General features: G+C 41.0%; 1 protein-coding gene across 1 annotated transcript in view; it reads right to left on the reverse strand.

Annotated features, from left to right (window-relative positions):
* pafah1b1a (platelet-activating factor acetylhydrolase 1b, regulatory subunit 1a) overlaps positions 1-16536 on the reverse strand; it is a 97352-nt gene that overhangs the window by 19932 nt on the left and 60884 nt on the right. Inside the window, exons 3-5 of the mRNA XM_056283322.1 lie at positions 6737-6821; positions 1361-1435; positions 385-591 (exon numbers count right to left, since the gene is read on the reverse strand). Of these exons, the coding sequence (XP_056139297.1) occupies positions 385-591; positions 1361-1435; positions 6737-6821 (367 nt within the window). The remainder of the gene's footprint in view (positions 1-384; positions 592-1360; positions 1436-6736; positions 6822-16536) is intronic.

The following is a 16536-nucleotide window of genomic DNA, read 5'->3' on the forward strand; positions in this document are numbered from 1 at the left end:
CCCACACTTTTAAAATCGCTGCTCCACCCATCCCCCCATCCCTTTTCAATAGTATATTCACATGCAAAACTTGCATTTCTTGTGGCAGCCCTGAGTTCATCTTACTTAAGTTGGGATGTACACTTTGCTATCTTGTATTGCATATATTTAACATACTTGTGATCGCAAATACAAGTTGAACCATATGAAAGCAATGCCTTATCATGTTCATATGCAAACACTGTCCATGGTACAGACGAGGGCTGATTAGAAGATGTTCTAAAACATGGTTTGTTGAGTACAAAAAGGTTGTGGATAATATTTTCATAACAACAGGCAGTACTTGAATTTTTTCTCTGCAGCAAATACATTTTCAAACCATTTCCTCTATCTAACTGAACTGACCTTTATTGTGGCATCCTCAGAAGCTGAAACCATGACACTGAAGACAGGGTGGAAGATGACACGGGTGACCGGGCTGCGATGACCGCTCAACGCGTATTTCTCTGGTGGCCGTGGGATCCACTCTTTGGGGTCTCGTTTCTGACTGACAGGCCCACCCAGGGTGATCTCCTCCTTGGCTTCGTTTAGCTTAGATTCCAATTCCATCACCTGCCAGTGGAACAGCCACAGTTCAGTTTAACAGTAGAAGGTGGAATACAAACTAACACATGTTTAATAGGGTTGTCAGAACACCAAAACTCTGAATTTTGATACAGCACTAATATATAAGATCAAGAAATAATCGAGATAAGACATGTGGATAAGATCGTTCTGTACATTATTTAACACACCAGAAATGTAAAAAATTTCTGGCACTTTCCTCCAACATAATTGTTTTTTTTTGTCTCTGTACATTGGCAGACGTGAGTCACACAATTAAGGAAAACCTGACACGATTAATCCCTCCATGTTGTAAAAAGGCAAACTAATATTTGAAAAGGGGAGGACTACCACAGTGGACATTTCTCTGAAATTCAACTAGTTGCCACCTTGTCTTTGTCTTTGTTGCCACGGTGCCAGCATGCCTGGTGCTACAAATTATCCTATCATTTCCTGCACAATAGGTTAGCGACTTCTCATCGAATGTGAATGGAGGTGGCAGTGACGAGTGGCTTAAACACTTCCAGTGTGACCTCAGCCAGGCTGGTATTGAATGTGTGGCACACAGCAGATTGATATTGTTGTAAAAATTCAAAATTGATATTAATGACTACCTTTTAACAAAGCCATTCAAGATGTTTAGTTTGTGAAACATCCAACTCCTTGGCAAGATTTCAAACAGTGTCGAGAGTGGAACTGACTGTGTCACATACCATTCAAAAGACTACAACCTTAACATGCGTTGCAGAGTGGGGGGCCAATGGGGTCTCCTACAAACCTTCTTTTGTAATCTGATGACCGAAGTCCACTTCTTTTCCAAAAGCCCAGCATACTTCTTATCCAATTCCTCATTCTGTAGATGAGAGGGGAAAAAAGAAGAGATGAAAAATCAGAAAAAGGTGATGAAAGCCAATTAGACAATCTAGGTTTTGTAGAATCAGGAAAGCCTGGTAGAGGTAGCTGGGGGACAGCTGGGGCAGCAGAAAACTACCATATATAAAGGTAAATACAGCTGCATTGGGGCCTGCAATAGTTTAGGGCCTGCACGCACGGACATCTCTTTATCTTGCCATTATCGTATCAAAGATTTCGAGCACTAAGTCTACGGTATGTTCAAATATGTGCAAATTGTGCCTGTGCACACTTTATGGACATGCGTACTACTACTGCATACTACGCAGTAGAATAGACAACTTCACACAGTGAAAAGCTCGAAGAGTGCACCTATGATGTGAGTAGAACTTATTATTTATTTGACTAATAATCAACCTACACACTTGTGTTTTGTGTTTATACGTCCTATGCGCAGACATGAATAATGTTGTCTATGTGCAGGTGCTCTGTCACTGATAATGTTTTCATCTTTGTCAAGGTACACCGTCACCGATTATGTTTTCCATCCGTTATGGTGCTCCGACACCAAATTTTGTGAAGTAGGCTAGTCTATCTTGGCCTTGCTATTATGACTCCTCTTCTATAGCACGCCGGGGTCTGTTTTCCTCGAAATCAGTTCATTTAGGCGCCAACTGTGCAGTGCATTTCACTAATGCTGGTCGTTTTCTGTTTTATTTCTCCCCCTAATTTTACTTGGCCAATTACCCTATTTTCCGAGCTGTCCTGGTTGCTGCCCCCCCCCCCCCCTGCTGATCCGGGGAGGGCTGCAGACTACCACATGCTTCCTCCGATACGTGTGGTGTCGCCAGCCGCTTCTTTTCACCTGACAGTGAGGAGTTTCGTTAGGGGGACGTAGTGTGTGGGAGGATCACGTCATTCCCCTCAGTCCCTCCCCCCCCGAACAGGCGTCCTTACCAACCAGAGGAGGCGCTAGTGCAGTGACCAGGACACATACCCATATCCGGCTTCCCACCCGCAGACACAGCCAATTGTGTCTGTAGGGATGCCTGACCAAGCCGGAGGAAACATGGGGATTCGAACCAACGATCCCCGTGTTGGTATGCTGGTTGTTTTAAAGCAGCATGCTTACAATTCTTTCATTCGCTACTGACATGATGTTATGTTATGTCTGATTGTGATGGGCAGGCCAGGGCCCGCTTTGACTATCTTGCATTGGGGCTCAGCACTGACTTGTTACGCTACTGGGCTGGGGTCACATGCAGACTCTTTGACCATAATAATAAAGTGCAGCAATCTATTTACACACCCCCTCGTAGGCTAAAACTGACTGCCCAAGGCCACCTACTTACTGTACAATACAGACACACAACTCCCTGTCCTAATCCCTCTCACAAAAGATAATCTCTTGCAGACAAGAAAGTCTTAACACAGATTACAGCCATACAACTAGTACTGCAGGAAGCGGTTGAAGTAAATTTATGCCAGCCAGCCTTGGCAGCCAAGAGGTCTCCTCCCACCTGGAGTATGGCATGACAATGTTAGAGGCTGGCCCGAGGCCACAAACTTTTAAATTCAGACATAATGAGACTCAGTAGGACACAAAAAAAGTCTGTCGCATTTAAAGTCTTCTTACAACTGCTGAGTGTGTGCACATATGCATATATGTGAAAGAACTGTTAAAATCTGCAAATGAATACCATTTGTGAAATTTTTTATAGCTTTTGTCAACTATTGTTCTTGTTCCTAAATGCAGATCTGTTTGAGATCAAATAGGTTAATTGTAAATTGTGTTTTTACTTTAATAAATAAGTTAAAATAAATTATAATAAAACAAATTCTGTTGTTGACAATTAAAACCATTTTAGGGACCATGCAGACACCCTGGTGTATGCATGGATGGGTGCAAGCTCCCATTCTCAACTTTGTAGTTTTCATCATCACAGCAGTTTGGCCTTACATTTATTCAGCTCCAATATAAACTGTCTGCACATCTCTAAAAATGCTTTTGGGGAGTGGGCAATAAAAGCTGATGAAGAATTTTCACAGAATTTAAAACTTAAAACACACACAACTGTTCATGTCATGAGATAAATATAGCAGTAGGCAATATCATACAACATGGTTGTACATCAAGTTTTCATCATGAATTGCCTTTACAGAGATTCAAATTTTGGAAACAGATATTAAGCAGCAAGAAAAGCAAAAGGAAAATACTCATGAACATCATGAAAATGTCGTTTCTCATATAAACCTAGGTCTCAGGATCAAAATATCAAACAGGCAATATCTATAGGAGACAGAAACACAGTAAAAGCAAATAATCCCCCATATACAAAAAAGTTTTGCACAAGTTTAGGACAATGTTGGCAAAATTCATTCCCCAAGTGACTGCATTATCACTGTTGGTAAGACATTAATGAAAACAACAACAACAACAACATTAGGACATGTGGTTGTTTATTCTACACCCATTGTCACTGATTGTGAGAATGAGCTTTGCACTCAAAATTCAGCTAGCTCCTCAGCCTCCTGTAGAAACATGATGAGACAATGTGGAGCAGTGCAGAACTGTGGAATCCACCGCCTAAGTTTGCCCCAATTCCTTGGAAGTGCACACTCAGAAAAATCCAAGGTATACAAGATAACACAAAAACAAACCCTTAAGGTGTTGAAGGAGAAAGAAGAGGAAGCAAAAAGGAGAGGAGAGCAGTTTGGAGAGGTCTGCCATGGTCTGATCTGCCATCTGTCTGGACTCTAACCATAGCATCAACACACAAGCTCAGTATGTGCATGCATGCATGCACACACATACACACGCACACACCAGCCTTTATAAAAGCAGGGACTAGCACACGCGTGTGTGTGTGTCTAGTGTGTGCATGGGAATGTGGCTTAGCAAGGAAAAGGTAGGGCCTCTATCAATTGTTCCCTCTGCTCTGTAAATCTTCAAGCGTTCACACCCTCACACTGAAACATCTTCGACTGCTTTCTTAAGCAAAAACAAAAAATCGATGTAAGAAGAGAAAATATGACACGGTGTGCCATTGAGTGCCAAATGGCTAGGTAATCACAGTATAATGGGGGAAAATTAAAAGGGTGTAAACGGCCCTGGGTTTTTATTATGGCACTGCCATGACGTGCCTGGATTAGTGCTACAACCCAATGGGTTTCAACCATTCTTTCTGAACCGGTTATTATATTCGACCTACCTCTGAGGCTGCCACTCAAGAGTTATAGGGGGATGAAAAAAAGAGAGGATGAGAAAAAGAGGCAGAATACATGAGGTGATGGAATAGGTGAAAAAGAGAAGGGAAAAGAAGACGATGAAGAGGAAAACTAAAAAAGGAGATGGAATAAGAGATAACAAAAAAAAGGGGGGGGGGACAGTAACATTGCGATTTATGCAACAAAATAATTTTGTTTCCAGCAAGATGTAGCCGGATATGATATCATGGGCAGGAGATTAAAAGCTAACCAGCATAGCTGCTAGCACTTGAAATATCAACAGGATACTAACACAATAACAAAATATGTTTAATATCTACTCCAGTCCTCCAGCAGGCTAATAGCAATCCAGTTCCAAAGTACCAGACAATAATGTAGCAGTATTGTATTTGGTAGAATTAGCCAATATGCTGAATATGACTTGTCACTTGCCTTTTTTTTAACTTGACTCACCAAAGTACACTTGGCTGTCGTTTATAGTTCGTTTATCTGTGATAGTTACAAAGAAAATTACAGAAATGTTTTCTATTGCATGGATAGACAAGAAAATGCCCTAGAGTCCAAAAATTGTATTATAGCTCAACCTGCTGTAAAGCGAACAGCAATGGAAGACAGAGTAGTTTATTGCAGTCTATAGCCATAGGCTCTGTGCTGCACGCTGTGTAGAGTACTTGAACAACTATAATAGGGCCCTTTCACACTTATGTTGTTTAGTCCGGACTTTCAGACTTTCCAGAAAAGTCCGAACCAGATTGCCAAGTGTGAGACCTCTTGGACCAGGGTACAGGGATCAAAGACTCAGTCTTTGGTCCAAGCTCAGGAGGTAGTCTCGGTTCAGACCAAGGTTCATGAATGTCTAATGTGAAATCAAAGGTTCGGACTTTCGGATCAATCATAGGGAGTGATAAAACAAACACAAACAGTAACACCTAGCAACAGCGAGCGTGCCTGGCAACAACGAGCGCACCTGGCAACAACGAGCACACCTGGCGGCAACAACGAGCCAAAAGTTCAAGTCAAGGTCCGCTGGTATGAAAGCAAAAGTCCTGAACCTAATGACTATAAAATAACAGATGTGAAAGCACCAGAACCAGACTCTGGTTCAGACCTTGGTTTGGACTTTCAAGTGTGAAAGGGACGTGTTAGACTGAGTAATGAGGAACATTTAGAGAACAAAGACAGCAAAATAATTACTGTTTAATAATGAGTTTATTGAAGATTGCATACAGACAAAGCCACAATGTTGGAATGGCAAAACTCTTAGGTAATAGGAAGAAAAGCTAACAGCGGCAAGCTCCTAAAACTGTGGTAACCTCCAAACATCATGGTATGGTGGTAATATGGTTATTATTGCAGTCATAATTGGGGTGTATGTTTTCAGGTAGTGAATAAAATTTGCTGTGGAGTTCTCTGGCATTCTATCCCAACTTGATAATTAAGCAGAACAGTTTTTACACTCTGTAGTCCTTATCAGAAACCATGAACTAGTTCGAGCAATCGGGCTGTCATTATTTCTCAGTGCTAGAAAGACACACAAAGCAACATGCAACATGGGCTATGCTGCAGAAGGCAAAAAAGAGAATAATAAATACACAATTGGGAACAGAACTATTAGATTAAATATTATATAAAATATAAACATAGAAACAACAAGCACTCGTTTCAGTTAATATCAAAATTTCACGCATCCCTAGTTAAAGGTGAATAAATAAAAAGGTAGAAAACAAAATCAAAACTGCACATTTGTGTTGGTTTCATTGTCACCCAACAAATCTTAAGCATAAGCATTTCATTCCCTACCCCCCAAAAGTTAGTACAATGTGCGGTTGTAGAAAACAAACATGTAGAAAAAGTTATTGCAATTAATACATAACTAAAATATTCAAAGACAAAAAACAATCAGTTTTTCCAAAAAAGCATTTAGTGTACAGCATATGTGACGGACATTCTAATCATGTGTACAGCCATAATTGAGGGTATGCGCTTTCAGTCACATATTAGACTTTTTCAATTTAGTCTAATTGTGTGTGTGCATGCGTGTGTGCTTATGTGTTTCAATTCCATTTCTACTCACCATATCTAATTCTGCCTCCTTCTTGAAAGTGGAATATGCCTCTTCATAACCATTGGAACGTAGATAATCAGCTATCGCTCGATTTCTAGTGGTGGGGGAAACAAGACAATTAGTTCTCTTGATTAACAGACAAGCTAAATGTCAGGCATTGAGGCAAGAGCTTGAGAACTAAAGTTGTGCTAAATGTGAGAAAACAAAGAGAGAATGAGCATGCCTAAAATGTGCCAAACAAAAGGATTTCAATCATACATGCTCTTCACACGTCCACACACACACACACACACACACACACACACACACACACACACACACACACACACACACACACACACACACACACACACACACACACACACACACACACACACACACACACACACACACACAAAGTCTTAAACAAAAGCTAATAATCTACATTCATATGCAAGGTCTCCCACTTGAACACACAAATATGCACATCCCCATATATCTCAGCCAAATTGACACAGATTGATAACATGTCTTTCTGGGCTCTATAATGAGCTCTTGTTGCTCTGGGCAAATAATGGAAGCTGTGACTCCCCATAGTGTAGATACTGGAGAAAATGAGAGCAAGCACAGTACCCAGAAAGAACGACAAACACATGTACACCCACAGACAAAGACATAGAAAGGTAAGATGATCTTTTTTAAACAGAAATTAATAAGATGCTTTCATCAACACTTTAACATGCCGAGTAAATGTGGACTACTAAGGCCAACTGATCTCGTTTAATCATGCAACACACAACCCCCCTACCTCTACCCACATACAATTCACGAGACACCAGACTTTTCATAAAACCAGATGCAGTGATGGTGGTGATAGCAAAGTGAGAGTAGCAGTAGCTAGTTATTGTGTGGTAGAATACGTGGAGATGTCCAGATATGGAAGACAAAAGGCTCGATAGGCAGAGAAGAGATGGAGGGGAAGAGAAGCTTCCCTGCCTCTTCCTGTCTTTGTTCTGGTAGAACATCACATACGTGCACACCTATAAACATATACAGGTATCTGTACATCTTGTTCAAGGCTAAAGCCTCAGCAGGATTTAAATTCACTTAGAATTATGTAGGAGCTATTAGTCATGCAGCCTCAATAGTTTACACTTTCCACTCCCAAGTCTAGACTAAAAAAAAGGGGTGGGGTGCTCTATAAAACATAAAGACCTGTGCTTACCAGGTCTTTGTGTAACCTAGTCATCACAAACACATTCAATCCATGAATGTCTGACAAGTCAGAGACATCTCCCTCCAGTGTGACATTTCCTTATCGACAGTCTTTTGTATATATATCCCCCCACCATGAAACTCCATAGCCAAGAGAAGTCAACCAAGCCGTCAGGCAGCCAAAGTGTCAAGGTGCCAATGTGTGGGGGGGGGTGACAATCTGTCAGGGCAGCCTGTACCCCCTGTGCCCTTTTGGTCTAATGTAGACTGCTGTACTCCCCTCACCCCCACCTGAATCTCCCCGATGACAAAAACAGGCCTGATACAGCTCAAGGTTAGCAGGAGGTTATCCTGCCTATGACACCCTGCCTGGAGCAGCTCAAGAAACCTAGAGAGCTGGGAAGTGAGAGAAGAGATTTTTTTTATAATGAGCAAGTGGGGGATACTGACAGTGAGAATCGGCTTTAATTGGTGTGAGGGTGTTATGGCTGTTGGGATTCATCGGCTAGGTCGATTATGTACATACATCAACTTGCATATCAATGCAATCAGCGCATCTTTTATTTTGCAAAGACTTCTCTATTAAGTACAAATAAATACAATAAGCTTTGTATTAAGCATGTTTAAATTCTACTATGTTGCCTCAAATTACCTGTTCATAATCTCGACATTGCTGGCAATGACATTAAGCACAACCACTGGCTGTTGAGCGTGAATGCAATTTTTGAAAAATCATGGCGGCTGCAACACAATTAAGGCCTGTCCAGAAATACCAAAGCCAAATAAGTTTCCTTTCTCTCAAGAAGGGTCAGGAGAATCACAGATTTGACAAAAGTCTCCAGAAATGCAAAAAATGCAATCCGGGATATTGTTTTTTTTTATTATTATTATGAGCGAATGGTGAATCCTGTGGTCAGTGCTGAGTTTGTGCTGCTCTTTCACAGTATGTGTTATATTTTTGCAGCAATGACATGGTCTAGTACTTTCTATTAACAGTAAATGTATTATTAATGTTACTGAATCCAGTAGTGGTTGGTTTTTGTTTTTCAAGGCAGTAATTCTGTTCTCTTTCTCTCTCTCTTATTATGGTATTCACCGTTTACTCTGGCTTTCAGGAGAGTAAACAGTGTGGCAGTGGTTAAAAGAATACAATGTACTTGTAGCCCCGTGCTTTGTTTGTTATTCCATGTGACTCGCCTGTGGCATAAGATGTGCTTTTTGCCCACACCCCAAAAAAATAATCTTGCAGAGTCACATCAACTTGGCAGTCCTAGACCAAAAACATACTGGGATTTCTTAAAGCACACAAAAAAACTTCTACAGCTGATAGTGTCTAACTCTCAGGTATACTGAGTTAATATCGCTCATTTTCTTAGAAAAAATTTAAATGCAAGTAAACTGAAACATAAAATGTTCAAGTTGTGGTATTTTTTTTACTTTTTTGATGAAAAATAATCATTTAGAAACATCGATTAGAAGCAGCTCTAGTTGGTGTGCATGCTCAAACCAGCAGAATTCCAACAAAGCCATTATGCCCATTTCAAGCCTGTTAGTTTGGTGTTGCTAGATAAGTTATTGACATAATAGCCTATAGTGCCACCCTTACATACAAGAACATGCATTACATCTAGTTCCTCGGCTAACAATTTTGACATTTCAAACATCATTCGTACTAGTAGCTAATACTAATATAGGCGAGTTGATCTGATCTTGTATTTTAGCTGGTTATCAGTCTGATAAATGGACTGCTAGATGTATAAAAGGGAACCCCCCCTAAAAATGCTTCCTTTTTAAAATGATACACCCATGTTGGCTGACAAAGGGTGTCATTAGCATAGAGATATTGCTATACAGAAACTAACAGAACAGTCCATATCCAAGAAAGAGAGCCAGAACTAGAAGAGGGAGATGATAGTGCCTTTTGTTTTCAAATCCACCCGTACAGCCAACTGTACTCTACAATGTAACAGAACACTTAGTCATCTTGCTTATCCTCATCTTATTTACAAACATTCTATGTTACACCACTAAAATGTTACTGCTCTTCATGACAGGGTAGGTATTCAATTTTATGCAAATTCCAGAAACTGAGATTGGCATTTTACAAATACATTTTCCAATTAAGTAAAAACTACTTTAGCTGCATTTCCAAACAGAAATGTTACAGCAAAAATTAAGAATGCAAAAGTATGCATATATCTCACATACACACATACAAACTGAGACTAAATATAAAAATTTGGTGTAGGGCTGGGCAATATGACTTCAAATAAATATCACGATTATTTCAAACTTCTACCTCGAGGTCTGTACTGTAAATATGCTGAACTGCTGGGATATTTTTTCTAATGAAGCATATCTTATGTTTATGATTTTTAAATAATCTAAGGAAACACACATAGATGAACTATTTATGGATATTTATTGAATATTTTGAACAGCTGAAATCAAAATCAGTTGAAATCGCAGGTTCCATTCATCGTCAATGTAGTGCAACGTAAGGCTGTGACGTCACCTAAGTATGGCTCCATCGTTCTACCTGACCAGAGATCAGACATGGCTGCAAAGTAGCGAACAGATTTTAGTTAAGCAGCTATTTCTCACAACATGTTTTGTACATGTTGGGCACCGCTGTTTGGGAAAAATATTTTCGTGATGGCACTGCATATGTTTTGTTGAGGGTTTTAATGAGATGTTTAAACCCACTATGTTCCACAGTAGCTATGGGAGCCATATCCTTTGCGATGTAAAATGTAATGGCATCAGTTATTCTTTCTATCTGCTTGAATCCTTTGCATATTGTGTGGCATTTGTAAATGCTTGTGTTAGCGACTGCTGCTTTGTGGAAGCACTTTGGCGTTTGTCGGTCTCTCTTTTTTTGAGCCAGGCACTCTTCATATTCAGTAATGTGATTGTGTTCCAAGTGATTAAACAAATTGGTGGTGTTACCTTTGGTCGCTGAAACTGTTTTTCCGCAGTGTTTACATTTGACTTCTGTTCTGTGTCGTCTTCACTGAATCCAAAATGTGTCCAAACGACGGACACAGCATTGTTTTTATGTAAAAGCTGCTCAGGTTCAGGCCTATTTGTTGGCTCAGTGTTAGCGCTTGTGTCATCCATGCCGCCAGCTTGCTTTGAGTGAACTCAGACTAACGTTATTTGGACAGGGTGGAGGCACGTGACTGAACCCACTGTAGTATTTTTTTTAAAGGGACAGTCCATGAACGCACGCATTGGGGAAATTACTAACCAAATTAACTGACATGAGCAAGATTAAGTCGGTGAGAGGTTCTTCATGTCGGTTTTGATACATTTTCGGTTAATTGCCCAGCCCTAATTTGGTGCAAGAAATGGCTTAGCTGACATTCTGTGGACAACAAAATCAGCATAGACACATGTCAAAATGCTGAAGTAACGACAGTAAACATTTAAACAAGGCACCCCTGACCCTCATGCCTTCTTCAGTCAAGTTCCACCTCCAAGACTGGAGGAAGAGACAAACACAAGCTAGGATACAGTTTAACCCTGGAAAAAGAACCCACAATAGAGTTATGGAGGGAAAATAAGTACAGGGGGAGAGGAGGAAGTTGAGAATTAATGCAGACAGAAGAGCAAACCAGTTGGTTTCCATGACTACAGGCTGCCCACAGCAAGATGATGTGACAGGGAACTGGTGATAAAGAAGATGGGGCATGGTGAGTAAGTGAGCAGAGAGGGCAGACAAAAAAGGGAAAATGGAAAAAATTGAAAGCTCCAATTAGAGAACATACTATTGTCTCCATGGCTCAGGAGGTAGAGTGCCTGTTGCAGCTAGAAAAGCTTTCTATAAATGAAATCCATCCATCCAGCTAGTAACTGGTACGTCGCTGTTTAAATCTCCGGCTCCTGCAGAGAGCACATTGAAATATCCTTGAGCAAGACACTGAACCCCTAACTGCTCCTTATGAGCAGGTTGGCACCTTGCATGGCAGCCTCCACCATCAGTGTACGAATGTGTGTGTGAATGGGTGAATGTTAGGCATAAACTGTAAAGCGCTTTGAGTAGTCGGTAGACTAGAAAAGAGCTATATAAATGCAGTCCATTTACCATTTATTTGTATTCAGTCCAAATTAGGCTTGGGCGATTGGATGAATATATTGGCAGTCAGCAATTAGTTGAGTCCAATCGGAGGTTGGTTTTTATGGGCGCTTTTTTGCATGGTTTTTGTCCTTTTATTTTGCTAATTTAATGGTCTGCCTCCTCGAGAATACAACTTGGTAAATAATTAACCTGTAAAGCGCAATTCAAAGCATGCACAAATAGGAACTGGCAGTTAGGAGTTGGGTCATACACACATTCTTGTTGCACTGATTTCCGATGTCTTTCACAAAACAGGGCAGTGACTAAATGATAATTAAGCAGTCTTTAGTGGTTGCTGTCCGATTGATACGTGCTGAAAAGCAATGTCAATTCATAAATCATATTTGAGAACTGCACCAAAAACTGTACGTGCAGTTGTATGCCCTGATCATTTAATAGCATAGTTATGTTATCCCAACCTGTTTGTTCATTTGGAGGCTGCAAGCAGAGACGTCCTTCTCTGACGCCATCAGAGCCCCCCCCAAATTGCACGTCAAAAACAAGTCATTGAAATAGTTGAGAAATGTAAATGTTATAGTGCTTTTTATGCAGAAAAACCGCAGCTCCCCCGTTTACTTGTATTTGTTTACAGGCCAGTCTTGCCCGGTCCAATATGTTGATAACGTTTACGTATTGCAGCAATGGGCTGAAGTGGCCGATGCGGCGTCTATAAAGATGCAGCCCCTGAACTGAGACAACAGTGTACATTTAAACATCTATGCCTGTGGCCGGCATGTCTTTGCACCTTTTTGTTTTTCTTCAAATTTTCCCCCTTTTTCTCCCCAACTGTATCTGGCCAATTACCCTGCTCTTCTTGAGCCGTCCCAGTCACTGCTCCACTCCCTCTCTGCCGATCCGGGGGAGGCGCCCCGACTGACCAGAGGAGGCGCTAGTGCAGCGACCAGGACAAATACCCACATCCGACTTCCCACCCGCAAACATGGCCAATTGGGTCTGCAGGGACGCCCAATCAAGCCGGAGGTAACACGGGGATTCGACCCAGCGATCCCTTGTTGGTAGGCAAAGGAACAGACCGCTACGCTACCCGAACGCTCCTATGTCTTTGTACCTTGATATAGCTACTGACACGAGTAATGAGGTAGGATGTCAAACAAGTGACCTCAAACGTAGATAGTGCACTCTGCTGTTTAAAAAGAGTATCACGATTCATTTTTTTGTCAACGATTTGAATTGATATGTATCGAGAATTTACTGTCTCGCAAAGTACCGTTACATTCCTACTTATTACTTAGCAAAGATCTCAGGGTGATTTGTTTAATTGAAGAAATGTAGCCCATAAGGCTGTAATGTTTCAGTAAAATTAGATTTTCACATTAATGCTCATGCAAATGGGTAGTGTTAGACTCTTTTGCTGGAACTTCTCATTTGCAAAGATGACAATTTTCTTCATTTAGGTCCTTCAGCTCACTAGTTGCATCTGGCTTATAACCAAAATAATCCCAAATAGGGGATTTTGCATTCTTTTTCGCAACGAGCTCTTCCATGATTGCATTCATTGAAAATGGCTGGCACGGGGGGTATATCGGCAATTGCCAATTGTTGCGCTGACGGTGGTAGTCCAAATGTGATGAAAAGACAGTTTCAAGGGGAAGCCGCCATGACTAAAAATAAAACTATTAACTATTAACTTACTTGAAACAAGACCAACAATATTTTGTGAAAACAATCCAATTTCATCTCATGTGATTCCGTATGGCTGAAGCCTAGCCAGATTTAAGCCAAACGGGATAAGGTTTAGCACTGTGATCAGTCAGACAATGTTGTTGCACCATTAAAGAAACTAAGTTGAGAGTTGCTGCTTCATAAATGAAGCCAATCAAAAAAAGGAGGTGATGAGGGACTGAGAGAAAGAGATGTGACCTCGTCTCTTTAAGAAAAGAGAGAAAAAAAAGAATGAGCCAACCAACCTGTCTGTGACTATCAGCACTTCCTCCCATTCCTGTTCTACACGCGTCCGCTTCCAGCACAGCATGCTGCAGAGTTGATTCTCACTAACAATCTCTATCCCTCCTAAGACAAAGCCCAGATTCAAGTCACTGTATGTGTCTTGCAAAATACATCAAGCACAGCCAAACTAGTTAGAAAAATTATCATTGTATTTTTAACCAGATCTAGACCCCCATAATAAGTTACAATAACTGCCACTTTCTTTTGTCAGCCCCACTGCCAGGTAAATCCACCAACAAACGACCAATGTGTCTCAGGGCACCCATTTCAGCGCATTTAAATGAACGCATTGAGGAGACACTTCAAAACAAAGCCAAAATAACTGGTTTAGTTATTCTTTTTTTTATACACAATGGTCTTCAGAGCATACAGAAATGTTGGGTTCTAATGGCCTCTATCTGCTCCAACAAATCCAGTCTAGAGGAGGGAGGAGAGTTTGCTTGCCTGGTCGGGTCATTGCCCCATGCCATACATGTATACAGTGCATCCGGAAAGTATTCACACCCCTTCACTTTCCACACATTTTGTTATGTTACAGCCTTATTCCAAAATGGATTAAATTCCTTTTTTTCTCATCAATCTACACACAATACCCCATAATGACGAAGTGAAAAAGGTTTTGTAGACATTTTTGCAAATTTATTAAAAATAAAAAACTGAAATATTGCATGTACATAAGTATTCACACCCTTTGCTATGACACTCAAAATTGAGCTCAGGTTCATCCTGTTTCCACTGACCATCCTTGAGATGCTTCTACATCTTGATTGGAGTCAACCTGTAGTAAATTCAATTGATTGGACATGATTTGGAAAGGCACACACCTGTCTATATAAGGTCCCACTGTTGACAGTGCATGTCACAGCAGAAACCAAGCCATGAAGTCAAAGGAATTGTCTGTGGACCTCCGAGACAGGATTGTATCGAGGCACAGATCTGGGGAAGGGTACAAAAACATTTCTACAGCTTTGAAGGTCCTGAAGAGCAGTGGTCTCCATCATTCGTAAATGGAAGAAGTTTGGATCCACCAGGACTCTTCCTAGAGCTGGCCGCCCAGCCAAACTGAGCAATCGGGAGAGAAGGGCCTTGGTCAGAGAGGTGACCAAGAACCCGATGGTCACTCTGACAGAGCTCCAGCGTTCCTCTGTGGAGATGGGAGAACTTTCCAGAAGGACAACCATCTCTGCAGCACTCCACCAATCAGGCCTTTATGGTAGAGTGGCCAGACGGAAGCCTCTGCTCAGTAAAAGGAACATGACAGCCCGCTTGGAGTTTGCCAGAAAGCACCTAAAGGACTCTCAGACCATGAGAAACAAGATTCTCTGGTCTGATGAAATCAAGATTGAACTCTTTGGCCTGAATGTCAAACGTCACGTCTGGAGGAAACCAGGAACCTCCTATCACCTTGCTAATACCATCCCTACAGTGAAGCATGGTGGTGTCAGCATCATGCTGTGGGGATGTTCTTCAGCGGCAGGAACTGAGAGACCAGTCAGGATCGAAGGAAAGATGAATGGAGCAAAGTACAGAGAGATCCTTGATGAAAACCTGCTCCAGAGCGCTCAGGACCTCAGACTGGGGTGAAGGTTTACCTTTCAACACGACAACGACCCTAAGCACACAGCCAAGACAACGAAGGAGTGGCTTCGGGACGAGTCTGTGAATGTCCTTGAGTGGCCCAGCCAGAGCCCAGACTTGAACCCCATTGCAGATCTCTGGAAAGATCTGAAAATAGCTGTGCAGCGACGCTCCCCATCTCACCTTAAGGAGCTCGAGAGGATCTGCAGAGAAGAATGGGAGAAATACCCCAAATATAGGTGTGCCAAGCTTGTAGCTTCATACCCAAGAAGACTTGAGGCTGTAATCACTGCCAAGGGTGCCTCAACCAAGTACTGAGTAAAGGGTGTGAATACTTATGTACGTGCAATATTTCAGTTTTTTATTTTTAATAAATTTGCAAAAAAATTCTACAAAACCTTTTTCGCTTTGTCATTATGGGGTATTGTGTGTAGATTGATGAGAGAAAAAAAAAAGGAATTTAATCCATTTTGGAATAAGGCTGTAACATAACAAAATGTGGGGAAAGTGAAGGGGTGTGAATACTTTCCGGATGCACTGTATGTCTGCAAACAAACACCAAACAATATAGCAGCTTAAGATGTGGATTCTCTTGGCCTGTCCAATCTTTGGATTAAATCTTTCATGGGCAAAATATTTAGTCAATATAAAAATTTTCTTGGCACATAAAATTCACCTACATATGGATTATTTAACAACCACTGATATGGCAGTTTAAGATGCTATTTCTACTACAGTTCTTGAGATTTTTTTGGAAACAGGTCTTGTGTCTACTCAAAGAAGATGCTGTCGTCTTTGAAAGATGATGCCGTCTTCTTCTTCTTTACTGAAAGAAGATGCGGTTTTAAAAAAATATTGTCTTTATCAATCTTATATAAAGATAAATTGTTTTAAAAAAAGATGAAGAATAATTTAATTAATGCTCATTGTCTTTTATACTTTATTGTCC

Source organism: Lampris incognitus, chromosome 7 (assembly GCF_029633865.1).
Source record: "Lampris incognitus isolate fLamInc1 chromosome 7, fLamInc1.hap2, whole genome shotgun sequence".
Classification (NCBI taxonomy): domain Eukaryota; kingdom Metazoa; phylum Chordata; class Actinopteri; order Lampriformes; family Lampridae; genus Lampris; species Lampris incognitus.